The 16,256-nt window shown below is 41.5% G+C and overlaps 1 protein-coding gene across 1 annotated transcript; it reads right to left on the bottom strand.

The window, feature by feature from the left end:
• Positions 1-80: 80 nt before the first annotated feature.
• LOC137075951 (uncharacterized) lies at positions 81-16,161 on the bottom strand. The gene is made up of 13 exons (XM_067444902.1): positions 16,027-16,161; positions 15,741-15,761; positions 13,158-13,205; positions 12,930-12,956; positions 12,745-12,812; positions 12,500-12,548; positions 12,357-12,392; positions 12,064-12,126; positions 11,895-11,930; positions 11,709-11,744; positions 5,554-5,634; positions 5,383-5,427; positions 81-1,431 (listed from the first exon to the last, which is right to left on the bottom strand). The coding sequence occupies exons 1-13, from the start codon at positions 16,089-16,091 to the stop codon at positions 1,116-1,118; spliced, it is 891 nt and encodes a 296-aa protein (XP_067301003.1). The 5' UTR covers positions 16,092-16,161; the 3' UTR covers positions 81-1,115.
• Positions 16,162-16,256: the final 95 nt, after the last annotated feature.

Below are 16,256 nucleotides of genomic sequence, written 5' to 3'. Positions count from 1 at the left end.
AACCCTTTAAACATTCGCCGTATCCGGTCAGCTAAACTCCGAACACATCTTCCCTTTTTAAGAATGACTTCAGTGCCGTTCTTTGTTCTTTTCTCAGAGAAAAGCTTAACTCCAAGTCTTCCAGAGTCGCGGTCAAAGCTGATTCGAAAGGCCGCCGTTGTTTTTAAGAACCTCGTCAACTCTGCCGTCATTATGTTAAGCCCTGCCCACTGACTATATACACAATGTGATTGGCCTGACCAGAGTTTGGTTTTTCCAGCTCACAATCCAACGGCGAGTTGCTAGACGACCCTGCGACTTAGATGCTGCCACTAGGGTGTTTCTAGATTTCTAGGATATAACGAACAGGCAGTCGATTCATTAAATGATAAGCTATTTCCTTACAAAAGCTGTTTATTCAGTGGTGAAGACAGTGATATTCATTCATTCATTAAAAACAGTGACCTCTTGTCTCCCCTGCATGCCACTACAGCCAGAGCTTTAGCCTTTTTGGCTAAAGGTTGTGTGCTTGCCTCCCAGTGGCTTTGGCTGAACAGGACAGTGGGCCTTCAGTTTTGTCACCCCAGCCAGTATATGTGTCCAGGTAGCAGTTTGTTACGGTCTTGACATTTTAAAACATTTTACTTGAACATTGAGAATACATTATTTTTAAACTTAAACAAAATGTTTCACAAAAGTTGCTTGTTTTTTCATACTATCAACACATGTGATATATACATTTTTGACCATTTCAAAGAAAGAAAAAAAACTGATATTTAATAAATGAATAAAGTGAACATACAAATGAATGTTACAACAACAGAAACATGGGTGGGAAGGTGTCATAAAATAAACACAACTCATTAAACTAGATTTAAAGAAAACTACAGTACCAAGAAAACAATTACAATATCCCCCACACTAACTAACAAGAAAAGAAGAAGAAATATATATTTTTCACAAGAAAAAATATCACACTTCAATTATTATTAGTTGCCTCTAATAATAGAGGCAACAATTGGATTGTATACTGAATAATTGGTCAAATTCTACAGATAAATAAGCATAGCAGGCATTATGCAAATATAATCTGTTATTGTTTTTTTTGTTTTTTGTTTCTGTCAGTTCTTCACTCATCAATATCTGTTATTTGGCCATGTATTTATATCTATACAAATGCATATAATTAATAGTATGAGCAAAGAAACAAAGAAGGAAGTGATTGAACCTGCAAAGAGCGAAAAGACGCCAAGGGTCAGAATCACTACTGCCATGACAGTCACAGTGATAATCTCATGGGAATTGTAGAGCATGATAACATGGTTATCACAGAAAGAGCACAAAGACCCAAGACCAAATATCAAACCCCGGTTTTGGTCAGATATTCTGTGCAGTAGATAAACAAAAAGCATTAAGAAGCCCAACCAGAATGGCTTCTGTTTTCTCTTGTCCCTAGAACAAGAACAAGACATAAAAACAGGTTTAATCCGTCTGTTTACACTGCTATTTCTATATTCTTAGACATTCATTGTATTATTATAATCCACATAATTCAATGCCTTTAATTAACTTTTATGTTGCTTTTTTTAATGCAGTTTATGTGATTTAACCCAAATGCAACATTGCCCTCAGTGCTAAATTAACATGGTGTTTGTGTTCGAAACTATTTTATGACTCTATACTGTATATACAATTGCAAGAAAATGTGATTCATTTTAACAACATAAGAGGGATCAAACAAAATGCATGGTATTTTTTATATAGTACTGGTCTGAATAAGATATTCATTAGAATATTGTCCACATGACAAAACAATAGCTGAATTTATAAAAATTACTTCAAAAATGACTTTATATACTTTAAAAGTATATAAAACATTTTTGTTGTGTGTTGGTGTGGCAAGGGGGGCGTGGTTCAGCGAGGTCTGCAGCGGGAGAGAGGGCCGCGGGACGAGCGGTAAGTGAGTGGGTTGGACGCAGATCAATAACACCTGTCTCTTGTTCCAGTAATGAGCGCGGAGACGGGATAAAACACCAGCGGAACCGGAGACCAGGGAGAGAGAGAGTCGGACTGTTGGTGCGAGAACACAGAGACTGAGTTTACCCGGAAGCCGGAAGTGCCGCGAACCGGAAGTTATTGTTGCTTATGAGTTTGACTGAGAACACACGAAGAAGTGTGTTATTGACATTGAGAAAGAGAAAATAAAGATACGCATCAACAGTCCAGCCGACCCCTGTGTCCTCTTCCTTCCTTACTATATCGAACTTGCTACAGTTGGGTTGGGTTGGGTTGTGATGGTTGGGTTATGTTGGTTGGGTTGTGTTGGTTAGGTTGTGATGGTTGGGTTGTGTTGGTTAGGTTGTGATGGTTGGGTTGTGTTGGTTAGGTTGTGATGGTTGGGTTGTGTTGTGATGGTTGGGTTGGGTTGTGTTGTGTTGTGTTGTGATGGTTAGGTTGTGTTGGTTGGGTTGTGTTGGTTGGGTTGTGTTGGTTAGGTTGTGTTGGTTAGGTTGTGTTGGTTGGGTTGTGTTGGTTGGGTTGTGTTGGTTGGGTTGTGTTGGTTAGGTTGTGTTGGTTGGGTTGTGTTGGTTGTGTTGTAATGGTTGGGTTGTGTTGGGTTGGTTGGGTTGGGTTGTGTTGGTTGGGTTGTGTTGGTTAGGTTGTGTTGGTTGTGTTGTGTTGTGTTGTGTTGTGTTGTGTTGGTTGGGTTGGGTTGTGTTGGTTGGTTGGGTTGTGTTGGTTGGGTTGTGTTGGTTGTGTTGTGTTGGTTGTGTTGGTTGTGTTGTGTTGTGTTGGTTGGGTTGTGTTGGTTGTGTTGTGTTGTGTTGTGTTGGTTGGGTTGGTTGGTTGTGTTGGTTGGTTGTGTTGGTTGTGTTGTGTTGTGTTGGTTGGGTTGTGTTGGTTGTGTTGTGTTGGTTGGGTTGTGTTGGTTGGTTGGGTTGGTTGGTTGTGTTGTGTTGTGTTGTGTTGGTTGGGTTGTGTTGGTTGTGTTGTGTTGGTTGGGTTGTGTTGTGTTGGTTGTGTTGTGTTGGTTGGGTTATGTTGGTTGTGTTGTGTTGGTTGGGTTGTGTTGTGTTGGTTGTGTTGTGTTGGTTGGGTTATGTTGGTTGTGTTGTGTTGGTTGGGTTATGTTGGTTGTGTTGTATTGGTTGGGTTGTGTTGTGTTGGTTGTGTTGTGTTGGTTGGGTTTTGTTGGTTGTGTTGTGTTGGTTGGGTTGTGTTGGTTGGTTGGGTTGTGTTGGTTGGGTTGTGTTGGTTGGGTTATGTTGGTTGGGTTATGTTGGTTGTGTTGTGATGGTTAGGTTGTGTTGGTTAGGTTGTGTTGTGTTGGTTGGGTTGTGTTGGTTGTGTTGTGTTGGTTGTGTTGTGTTGTGTTGGTTTGGTTGTAATGGTTAGGTTGTGTTGGTTGGGTTGTGATGGTTGGGTTGTCTTGGTTGGGTTGTGTTGGTTGGGTTGTGTTGGTTGGGTTGTGTTGGTTGGGTTATGTTGGTTGGGTTGTGTTGTGATGGTTAGGTTGTGTTGGTTGTGTTGTGTTGGTTGGGTTGTGTTGGTTGGGTTGTGTTGTGTTGTGATGGTTGGGTTGTGTTGGTTGGGTTGGGTTGTGTTGGTTGTGTTGGGTTGTGTTGGTTGGGTTGTGTTGGGTTGTGATGGTTGGGTTATGTTGGTTGGGTTGTGTTGGTTGGGTTATGTTGGTTGGGTTGTGTTGGTTGGGTTGTGTTGGTTGGGTTGTGATGGTTGGGTTGGGTTGTGTTGGTTGGGTTGTGTTGGTTGGGTTGTGTTGGTTGTGTTGTGTTGGTTGGGTTGTGTTGGTTGGGTTGTGTTGTTTGGGTTGTGTTGGTTGGGTTGTGATGGTTGGGTTGTGTTGGTTGGGTTGGTTGGGTTGTGTTGGTTGGGTTGTGATGGTTGGGTTGTGTTGGTTGGGTTGTGTTGGTTGGATTATGTTGGTTGGGTTGTGTTGTGTTGGTTGGATTATGTTGGTTGGGTTATGTTGGTTGGGTTGTGTTGGTTGGGTTGTGTTGGTTGGGTTATGTTGGTTGGGTTGGGTTGGTTGGGTTGGGTTGTGTTGGTTGGGTTGTGATGGTTGGGTTGTGATGGTTGGGTTGTGATGGTTGGGTTGTGTTGGTTGGGTTGGGTTGTGTTGGTTGGGTTGTGTTGGTTGGGTTGTGATGGTTGGGTTGTGTTGGTTGGGTTGTGTTGGTTGGATTATGTTGGTTGGGTTGTGTTGTGCTGGTTGGATTATGTTGGTTGGGTTGTGATGGTTGGGTTGTGTTGGTTGGGTTTGTGATGGTTGGGTTGTGTTGGTTGTGTTGTGATGGTTGGGTTGTGTTGGTTGGGTTTGTGATGGTTGGGTTGTGTTGGTTGGGTTGTGTTGGTTGGGTTGTGTTGGTTGGGTTGTGTTGGTTGGGTTGTGATGGTTGGGTTGTGTTGGTTGGGTTGTGTTGGTTGGGTTGTGTTGTTTGGGTGTGATGGTTGGGTTGTGTTGGTTGGGTTGTGTTGGTTGGGTGTGATGGTTGGGTTGTGTTGTGTTGGTTGTGTTGTGTTGGTTGTGTTGTGATGGTTGGGTTGGGTTGGGTTGTGTTGGTTGGGTTGTGATGGTTGGGTTGTGATGGTTGGGTTGTGATGGTTGGGTTGTGTTGGTTGGGTTGTGATGGTTGGGTTGTGTTGGTTGGGTTGTGTTGGTTGGGTTGTGTTGGTTGGGTTGTGTTGGTTGGGTTGTGATGGTTGGGTTGTGTTGGTTGGGTTTGTGATGGTTGGGTTGTGTTGGTTGGGTTTGTGATGGTTGGGTTGTGTTGGTTGGGTTGTGTTGTGTTGGTTGGGTTGTGTTGGTTGGGTTGTGATGGTTGTGTTGGTTGGGTTGTGTTGTGTTGGTTGTTTCTGAATCTCTTGTTTGTCTTGAACAGTTAAACTGCCCGACGTTCTTCAGAACATTCTTCCAGCATCTTTGGTATATTTGAACCATCTCCAGCAGTAGCTGTATGATTTTGTGTTTGAGTCCCTCAGTCGTCCTCAGTGTGAAAAGATGGCTCTCAGAATCATACAGTCACTGCTGGAAAGAGCTCAAATATGCAAAAGATGCTGGAAAACTGAAGCATTTTGCAGGAGCTGGAGGATTTTCTGAAGAACATTGATCGGTTTATCTGCTCAGGACAAACAAGGACTCAAAAACAACCGTCACACACAGCCACGGATCATCCAGGGAACGACACACAGTATAAAGAATTAATGGTTCATAAACTTTTGTGGCCATTAAAAAAAGAGATTTTTAGTCTTGTGGGTTACGTGCACATAAAAAAAAATATGTAAAAGATTCAGGAAAGCACTAAATAAAAAAATAATACATTTGGTATGATCTCTTATTTTGAACAAGTTGTTCTTTTTCCTGTGTTTGTGTCGATGTATTACCATGCTTTTATACATCTGGTGAGTATCAGCCTTGGGTCCTCCTCACTTGGGGGGAAAAGAGCATACATACACACAAACAAATAAATAGTTCTCATAGATGACTGGTTAGTTTTCAGTATATAAATGATGTTATTGTTTCTTTAGACGTGTAAGACATGTCCTATAAGTTACCTGCTGGGAAATAAGCATTTGTCTTTACCATCATCAGCAGCAGCACCACTACCATTACAATAATCATCCGATTCTGGGTTACTTGGGGGGAAAAGAACAAACAAACAAACAAACAAATAAATGAATAAATAGTTCTCATAGATGGCTGGGGTGTATTTCAGAAAGAAAGGTTAACTTGCCGTCACGTATACTCTGAACTCTTGTTTGTTACTCGAGGTATGCTGGTTTCAAAAACGCATCCGGGAGTAAGTGTCCGGTTTACATACAATATTACATACAAGACATTCTTAACAAGCCGAAGAATCGATGATTCAACATGGAAACAGACGCTAAGAAAAAGCGTGCCTTCTTTTGTTTAATGGCGATTTACATACTTACATTTTTTTCAAACTTTTCATTTAATAAGTAATTTTATTCACTGAGAATAAGGATTATATTGTTTGTTTTATGTTAATTTAATTCAGATCCATGTGTGAGATGACAATAAAATGAATAAATATATTTAAACTGAATTAACATTTAAACATTACTGTCACGATTCATCAGTGTGACTGGCCGTGATCACCACCAGAGGGCACTCCACCCCAGACTGTCATCCTATCATAGACTACATTACCCATAATCCTTTGCCTAGGACTCATTAGCACTCACTGTTTACACCTGTGTCTCATCACCTCATTACCTCTGCCTATATAAGCCTGGTTATCTCTGTCATTCATGCCGAAGTCTTGTTTAGTGTCTCAACTGCATTTCTGAGCGTTTCCCTGGTTTCATGTATCTTGGTCTTTGATTTCTTGCATTCTCCATGGATTACTCTTTTGCCTGTCCCTTTTCAGGGCAGTTTTGTTTAGTGATGGCCAAATGAGGCGTTTCAAAGCATTCTTGCTTTCTGATACAATTGTGTCGAAAATGGTTCATTACTCGAAGCTTCATTCAGATAGAAATTGCAGCAAATGTAAATGTAATGCAACAAAGCTGACAACCATAAAATGCAAGTAGGCTTATGTTCACGCCCCGTTTATTACGGGTTTACCGAGGCAATCAAAGCTGAAACAGTGTTAGTGCTGTGAGACGCATTTATGTAGGAGCATTTTAAAGATACTGATCAATTTCATGTGTTCACCTTGAAATGTAAACATTATCATGATGTGTGTGTGTAATTATTTCTTTAGACAAGGACAGAAGATCAGACCAGCTTTAAGACCACCTATCAGAAGAGAGCCACAGAGACCACTATAATTCCCATTACAACCAATAACATTCCCATGAAAACCATTAAATGCAATAGAATTTCAGTAATGGTTTCTATAGTTTTATTTATTTATTTATTTATTTATTTATTGTTTTATTTATTGTTTTATTTGTTTTTTTGCATAGCAGTATCATGTGTGAAAGCACATAAGAAATACAACCGGCAGGTTTCAAACCTGTCAACACTGATTGGGCTCTCAAAGCAGTCAGGTGGTTGACTGCAGGAGTGAAGCAGTGTGTTTGCTTCAGAAGGCATTTTCACGTGACTAGTGACGTAATGATACAAGCTCCGAAGCAGTGGTTCATTGCAAGGACCGTTCGAGTTTGAAGCAAGCTTCGGAGCATCGGTGTCAGACGTAACATCACTAGTTTTGTTTGCCTTTTCAGACTGATTTCCTGTTATGACCTTTTGCCTGTTCTATGGACTACGACTTTGGATTACCCTTCAATAAATACTGCATTTGGATCTCCAACCTTTCTGTATCAGAGCAGTTCCCTTATCGAGAGGTTCCTCGTATTGCGTATGGGAATAACTCCTTTTCTCGAGCATATGAAGCAAAACTTTATTAATAAAGGTATCCATGTTAAAGAATCCAAAATAATCAAAGATATTTGACTTTGAACAAAGACATTTGTTTTACTGTGTCCCCCCCTCCCCCTCTCTCTTATCAGTGGGGCTGTTTGGGATTCCTTAAGACAAAGAGATGTTGAGGGCCTGTAGGCCAAATGTGTGCCACACCTGTAGTACAGTGGGGGAAGTCTGGTCTGATTGGTCAGTTTGAATGTCTCAGGGTTTCAGTCACATGGTCAAGGGATGGATAAAAGAAGATTGCAACTGTTGCTCTGGGGTCTTTTTCCTCTGACGCTGTCTTTTGCTCTGGCTGTCGCTTCTTGGGGCCTTCTTTGGCTCTTCTCTTTGCTCTCTCTTTTTCTCTCTCTTTCTATCTTTCTATCTCTCTCTATCTCTCCCTATCTCTCAGGTAACACGGCGACCCAAATAAATCTCAAAAAGAGGTTTTTCTCTGTAGTAAATGTGCCCACTTCTCAGTATGCACTCCTACACTCACATACCCCTTTCACCCATGCTATAAATGTTCCGGCGCCCCCCCCCCCTGTGTCACAAACACAAAATGGCCGTGCTACAGAGTTCCCTCCAGTAGGCAACCTTTACTCGCGCCAGGTCCAACCACTATCGTTTCGGGCTCAGGCCTGGCAGGCCATCCCCGCATATTAAGTTGGGTTGTGAACACAATAAAACGGGGTTACTCGCTACAGTTCGCTCGCAGGCTCGTTAGCCCCGCTCAGGTTGAAAGGGGTGCGTTTACTCAACTACCTCGACGACTGGCTGGTGATAGCCCAGTCCTGAGCACAGTTATTGAAACACAGATCCTGGCTCCTCAACACACTTAGACTGTTGGGGTCTCAGGATCAATATCGCCAAAATCTCGCTGTCCCCCACCCAAAAGATATCTTTTCTGGGCACAGTTTTGGACTCGAAACTCATGAGAGTGCGGCTTACATCACAGCATGCGTTATCTGTTCAGAGCATGGTGGCCTCATTCAAAGTCGGGGCTCAAGTTCCCCTGAAACATTTTCAGAGTATGCTCTGCCTTATGGCCTCTGCATCGTCAGTACTCAGGCTGGGACTGTTACACATGCGCCCCCTCCAGCGTTGGCTACACGCCCGCGTTCCGCCTCACGCGTGGAAACGCGGCCGACTTCCCATCGAAGTGAACCACAGCTGTATCAATGCTCTGGCTCCTTGGAGGGAGACGGTGTGGTACCAGAAGGGTGTGCCGATGGGCGCGATCACGAAGCTGAAAGTAGTCTCGACAGATGCCTCCACTCGAGGGTGGGGCGCCCTACACGAGGGCAAGCCGATCTCCGGCCTGTGGACGGAACCAGAGAAACGGCTTCACATAAACTGTCTAGAGATGAAAGCAGTCGCCCTATCGCTGAGAGTTTTCCTTCCACACATACAGAACCACCACGTCTTGGTCCGTACAGACAACACGTCGGTGGTAGCGTATATAAATCGGCAGGGCGGCCTGAGATCAGACTCTCTTCACCACATGGCGAAACGCCTCATTTTATGGGCAGAGCACAATCTGAGCTCCCTAAGGGCGGCTCACGTGCCGGGCTCTCTGAATCGGGGTCCGGATATGCTATCCAGAGGTCCCATACCCCCAGGGGAGTGGTCTCTTCACCCACAAACCATTCAACTAATTTGGAACACCTTCGGCAGAGCAGAAGTAGATCTCTTCGCCTCAGAAGGCAATACTCACTGCCCGATATTTTTCTCCAAACGCAGGGAGAATGGCCCATGTTTGGCCCAGACTCCCTCTATATGCTTTCCCCCCGATCGCGATGCTGCAATAAACCATCAAAAAGATCAGGGAGACAGCATCCACAGTGCTTCTAATAGCCCCGCTCTGGAGGAACCACACATGGTTCTCCGAACTGATTCTGATGGCAGACAGCACCATGGCTCATTCCACTGAGGAAAGACCTCCTCACGCAGGCGAAGGGCAAAATCTGGCATCCCAGTCCCGAGCTATGGGCCCTCCACGTATGGCCCATCAACGGGTATCCGGAAACCTCTCTTACAGTTATGAACACTATTTCGGAATCCAGAGCCCCCGCGACCAGGCGGCTCTATTCTTTAAAATGGTCAGTGTTTTCAAACTGGTGTGCTGCGTGAGACATCGAAGCACACTCATGCGAGGTGGCAGAAGTGCTTGCTTTTCTCCAAGAGCTAATGGACGCGGGTCGTTCCCCCTCCACGCTCAAAGTTTATGTCGCTGCCATAGCAGCTAACCACGCTCAGATCGTGGGACATTTACTAGGGAAAAGTGAGCTCATTATACGTTTTCTTAAAGGGGCCAGGAGATTGAATCCACCTCGCCCTCCCTCGGTCCCTATATGGGACCTCGCCGTGATTTTGGAAGCCATGAAGGGTCCTCCCTTCAAGCCACTTCACACCACGAGCTTAAAGCTCTTATCACTCAAAACCGCGTTTCTGCTGGCTTTATCCCTGGTTAAGCGAGTAAGTGACTTACATGCACTCACAGTGAGTCCGTCCTGTCTCCAGTTCGGGCCCAACAACTCCAAGGTTGTGCTCAAACCCAGACATGATTTTATACCCAAAGTGCTATCTACCCCTTTCAGGGCACAGATTATTATGCTACTTCCATTGTCCGCGTCTCTGGGGGAGCAGGACGCGAACCTACTCTGCCCAGTCAGAGCATTGGCATTGTACGTAGAGCGCTCCTCCCCCTTCAGGCAGTCAGACCAGCTCTTCGTTTGCTTCGGCGGCCGCACTAAAGGTTATGCTGTCACGAAGCAAAGACTCTCTCACTGGATAGTGGATGCTATTTCTCTAGCATACCGGTCTAAGGACCTAGCATGCCCGATAGGCATTAAAGCCCACTCTACTAGAGGCATGGCCTCATCTTGGGCTTGGTCACGTGGCATTTCCATGGAAGATATCTGTGCGTCGGCGGGCTGGGCCTCTCCGTCCACTTTTATCAGATTTTATAACTTGGAGGTCCCAGCTGTACAAGCAGGCTTCTCTCTATCTAAGGTTCATCTTTTACTGTTGTTGGCCTATACACAAAGTAGTCCCCAAGCACCATTCATTCTACTATAAGATCCGACTTTGTCCGATCAAGAGTTTAAACGAACCGACTCAGTCTGTTCGACTCTTCATATGAACCGACTCTTCAAATGAACCGACTCTTTGGTTCTTTTCCTAACTTTTGAAGCCCGCTTACGCCGGTCTTTCTGGACGTTGGTTGACACATTATAAGGGATTACTGGGTCAGTCAGCACACACAGCGTTTTACATTGTGTTCCCATACGCAATACGAGGAACCTCTCGATAAGGGAACGTACTCAGTTACTTTCACAACCTCGGTTACCTAAGAGAGAGGGAAGGAGTATTGCGTTTCGCACCGTGTTCGTTCTTCTCAGGTATCGCTTCAGTTTCGCTTAATTTTAAAACCTGACACCTATGGCGAAACAGGGTCTTTTATAGCCACCTGTATGCTAATATAAGCCCCCTTTTCCGGCGGGCTCTCTGGAACGCCCCCATTGGTTCGTTCCTCTCAGCCGCCTCACTATAGGTTTCTGCAGTGACCGTGGCCCGGCCAATCAGAGTGCGCCTCGCGCCTGGCTATTGCCGTGCAGCTGCACTGCGCTTTACATGGATACCTTTATTAATAAAGTTTTGCTTCATATTCTCGAGATAAGGAGTCTTTCCCATACGCAATACTCGTTCCCTCTCTCAGGGATCCGAGGTTACGAAAGTAACCGAGTACGTTTGTTACAGTTATGTTCAGAGAGTTGCTATGGTTACTGTTAAACCCTGAAAATTACCTCCATTTTTGGAACAGAAAACGAAGGTTATCCGCTTACTCTGAAATATACCCAGATATGTCACATAACCTGCTTTCTGGAATACCCTCCTGATTACTTTTCAGTAAATAAAATTATTATTGTTTCTTTAGACATTTAAGACATGTCCCATAAAAATCACATGTCTTAAAAACCTGCCATGAAATCCATATTTGTCTTTACCATCATCAGCAGCACCACTAATATTATAATAATCATCCGATTCTGGATTTCTTGGGAGTAAAAGAGCAAACAAACAAACAAATAAATATTTGTTTAAAAAAAACGCCAATTAACAAAAGATATTTGAGTTTAAATTACAGACGAAATTAAGTTGATGTAACGATCAACATTATTATGTCAACAGAACTTAACAAAATAATGTTTGCAACTATAAAGGTTAAATTAAAAGAATACATTTGAATTATTAACTTGCAACCATGCATTTATTTACGTTGTGGTAACAGGTCCCCTGAATTACTTTAGAGAGTGCATGTCCCATAATTCACCTGCCATGAAATCCTTCACCGCCATCATCATCAGCGCTACCATTATCATAATCATCCGATTATGGTGGGGGGAGCATACAAACAAACAAACAAACAAACAAACAAGCTCTCATTGATGTTTAATTTTTAGTAAATCAAATTATTATATTGTTTCTTAAGAGATGTAAGACATTTCCCATAAGTTACCTGCCAGAAAATCCTTCACCGCCGTCATCATCAGTGCTACATCATAATCATCCGATACAAACAAACAAACAAACACAAATAAATAAATAGTTCTCATAGACGACTGATTAATTTTCAGTAAATAAAAATCTTTCATTTTTTATTTATCAAGACATGTCCCATAAGTTACCTGCCATAGAATCGACATTTTCTTTTTCCACCATCAGCAGCAGTAGCATAAGTTAGTAGTTCTCTGGGAAATATGAAAGATATGAATACCAAGTGAACCTTCTCATTTAACGGAGCACTACCAATTCATTAAATCATTCGTTGCTCTGTATGTTGATTTTGCATTACTCATTTGTTACTGCATTATTAAAAGTGACAAAAAGTGTTCTAAGTATTACAAAAATTTTACATAATGTATGTTTAAATACTTTAGCTAATTATTACGAGAAAGTTCTTAATTAAAAAAAAAAAAACCTGTTCAGCTGTAGACAATCTCTGAGAAAATTTGACCTGTTGAAAAATAATCAGACAGTCAGATCGTTCTCACACAGTTGCTACTGAAATATTAATATTCAAGAAGTTCAGTTTTTTGTACAGTGAAGAGTCAGTAATGTCACCTCGTGTACAGTGGGTCTGGTTGTGGTGTAAAATCCAAGGTACATTTTTCTGGGTTGGACAATGCAATCATTTGTACAATTAATTGCAAGTGTTTGCTAACCATTTTACCTATATATAATGTAGTATTTTAAACTCAACAATCAAAAAAAAAAGTGGACATAATTTTTTAACTTGAAGCAAATACGGTCAGTTTTGATTTTATTTCAATAGGCTAAATCAAAAGTGTAAAAAAGTATAACTGTACCTATATTTTTTAGTCCCTGTTGTTTATCACAAAACCTCAATTGATCTTCAAGTGGTGTCAGGAAATATCTATATACATACATATGTTTGTAAAAAAAAAAAAAAATTAATCAAATAACTCAAGCAGATTGTATTAATTATTAAATAAAACACATTTTCAGTATTCAAATTTAAAATGTACTCTACTTTTCGTGGTGTGAAATCCGAATTTCCCTACAAAAAAAAAAGAAAGAAAAGAAAAATGAAGCAACATGAAGATGTGCCACATATTTTGTTTCTTTAACTTGATGCACCAGGATCTGATTGGATAATTAAAAGTGGACATTATTCCAATGAGAAAGGATATCAGCCATTTTATCATGTTTATTTAAAAACATTAAATCATTAAAAAACGAACATCTACCAAAATTGTACCTGTTTTCAAACGCTGGTGAAAGAGAACAGAATTCCCTTGGACTCCAGCTGAAAAAATAGCAATTAAAATAAATCAATATGACATTGTGCCAAGACCCTTTTAAAAGTTAATATTACAGGTGCTGGTCACACAATTAGAATATATATATATATATATATATATATATATATATATATATATATATATATATATATATATATATATATATATATATATATATATATATATATATATATATATATATATATATATATATATATATATATATTTCTCCTTTCAGGCTGACAGAAAAATATAATGCAGAACTCTCTATGTGAAACCAAATCAAGGATGTTAAACTTACCTACTTGTGCTGAAACCCAAGCTGGAAAAAAATTGCAAAAAATATACATATATATTTTGTTTTTCAATAATGTTACATTATGATTAGTATCAAACCTCAACCTTAGAGTTTAACATTTATTTTGAGCATCTGTTTTCCATATAATTCTACAAATTTAATCTACACTAACGTCACAAACTGTAATAGAACAAAAATTAAAAGTTATATTACATTCTGAGTAAAAATAAACAACATGAACATCAAACTGTAATGAACTGAACAGCAATGGCAAATTATTATCTCGTGTGTGTGTGTGTGCGTGCGTGTGCGATAACATTCCACTTATTATTATTTTATTATTTATTTATTTATTTTAGATCTAGAAAATGTTGACAACCATACAAAATCTTGCCATTTGGACAAAGATTTAAAAAAAAATGTAATTTCAGCAAAAGTAATTTGGGTCATAAAGACCCCGAAGACCTAGCCTGAAAAGCCAGAGCCCTGCACGGGCCTCAAATCTAGGCCCTAGCCCGGCCCTGGCCCGAGAAGCTGAGGCCCTAGCCCGGCCCGTGTCCGACAGCTTATCAAAATTCTCGGCCCGAGTCCGACTGGAGCCTGTGTTTTTTTTTTTTGATGATTGATGATTGTGTTTTTGAGCATCTTAGACTTATTTTAAGTTTCATTTACGGCCATTTGCGTTGGCTTGCAGTAGTCATTTGCGGCGATGCTGCAGCGCCATCATATCTATCTGACTACAACATATAGACCATAACACGCTCTCACACGTTTATTTTTTAACCGTTTGCCAGGAGTAAAATGTATACATGTGGTTTAAACAACCAGATGGCTACATTTACATTTGTCCAGTTTCGTCTGAAATGCTTTCATCCTTCTGAATTGGGTTGTTTAGTGATTGGACTACATTGATAGCCCTGTTCATTAATAGCAGCAGACGCCCCGCGGATGACACGCAACAGAAACGCCCTCCTTAAGGCCGGAGACACACTGCAAGCGTGGCGTTTCTGCTGCGTGTCAGCCGCGGGGCGGCTGCGCGGCGTTTTCTCTGTCTTTGCACACCAGAAGCGTGTCTGACGCGGCGCTGCTGCTGCTGGGAAGCCCTATACTTCATGTTAAATATAAATATATTGCCTATTGATACAGCAAAGACAACGTCGGCAGTAGCCTATTGACCATACATATCTATGGTATTGACGGCAAAATAGGCTACAGAATATTTCGTTCTATGTTGACAGGTTTAATATTTCAAAATCGATAATTATGTTGTTTTTTATTATTACAAGTAGGCCTATATCTGCATTTATGTTAACCTAAAGACTTTCAAACATGAAAATGTCATTTATTAATATGTATTCGTGCTATTTTGCCTAGAAACGCTTCCAACACGCTTGCGTGTCGCGTGAAAAATAGGCGACTCTTCTATTTGAAGCATGCACGCGTTTTCCGCAGTATGCAAGCGCTAAACGCTTACTAAAAGCTAACTAAACGCGTGCTGCTGCTGCTGGCGCGGACTCTGAACATGCTCTGAACACTGTGCGAACCGCCTAAAAAAGGCCCGAAGCCCGGCCTGCGTTTTAGGTATGACGTGAAAATTGGCCCGAAGCCCGGCCCTAGGGGCGTAAAAAAGTCGGGGCCCGTCGGGCTCGGGCATAAATGCAGGGCTTTAAGCCAGACCCACATCAAGATGTTTGGTCTGGAAACTCACCATTGACAGCTCAATCCGAGGGGCGGGATAAACGGTTGTCTTTCAAACTCCCTCTGCACGCGATAGGATAGCGCTACACCAACCAGAGCAACGATGGTGAAACAGAGCTTCTTGATAGATTAAACATTCGCCGTATCCGGTCGGCTAAACTCTGAACACATCTTCCCTTTTTAAGAATGACTTCAGTGCCGTTCTTTGTTCTTTTCTCAGAGAAAAGCTTAACTCCAAGTCTTCCTCGAAAGACCGCTGTCGTTCGCCAGTTTCTGTGTTTACTAGAAGCACGCAAACGCAACTCGGCCGTCGTCATTATGGCCCCGCCCACCGACTCTATACACGATGTGATTGGGCCGACCAGATTGTGAGGAATACAGCTCAGAAATGTATTGAGAGTTGCTAGACACTTGCGGGCAGATTACATTTGCTGCCACTAGGGTGCGTCTTGATTTCTAGGCTACCGAAGACCCTTTCTGACTGACGGAAACATAACATTGCAGAACTCTGTAAGTGAAACCAAATCAAGGATTTTAAACTTACCTACTGGTGCTGAAACCCAAGCTGGAAAAAAGGCAATTAAATAAAACGTTAACTTTTTAAAAAGTTTTATATATATATATACACACACACACAAATATCACTGTAATAATTAACTTCATCAGCTTAATAAAATATCTGAATTTCAATCATTTGATGGTTTCAGTTGAACATTATATTTTGGTTTTTTTTTCACTAAAATAATTTTGTATTTGACTAACAAATTATTTATTTAAAATACACTTAATATACTCTGTAAGTGAAATCAAATCAAGGATGTTAGACTTACCTACTGTTGTCTGCTTGATATGATTGCAGATCATTTGAAGGCAAAGCAATCCTGTTGTCAGCCATAACGTCTCAAACGGGATGGCAGTCTGAGGTGGAAGGTTATTTGTCTCTCTTAAATCTCTCTTATCCCCTCAATGCTTTTATGCAGAGAACTAAAGACTGGCAGAGGTTATAAGCAGGGGTGTGGTAAACGCTGTTTCAGTCCCTCCTTTTTTGTAGCATTCCGAA

This window comes from Pseudorasbora parva, chromosome 5, assembly GCF_024679245.1.
Source record: "Pseudorasbora parva isolate DD20220531a chromosome 5, ASM2467924v1, whole genome shotgun sequence".
Taxonomy (NCBI): Eukaryota; Metazoa; Chordata; class Actinopteri; order Cypriniformes; family Gobionidae; genus Pseudorasbora; species Pseudorasbora parva.
The sequence above is the reverse complement of the archived record's forward strand: the minus strand, read 5'-3'. Positions and strand labels throughout refer to the sequence as shown.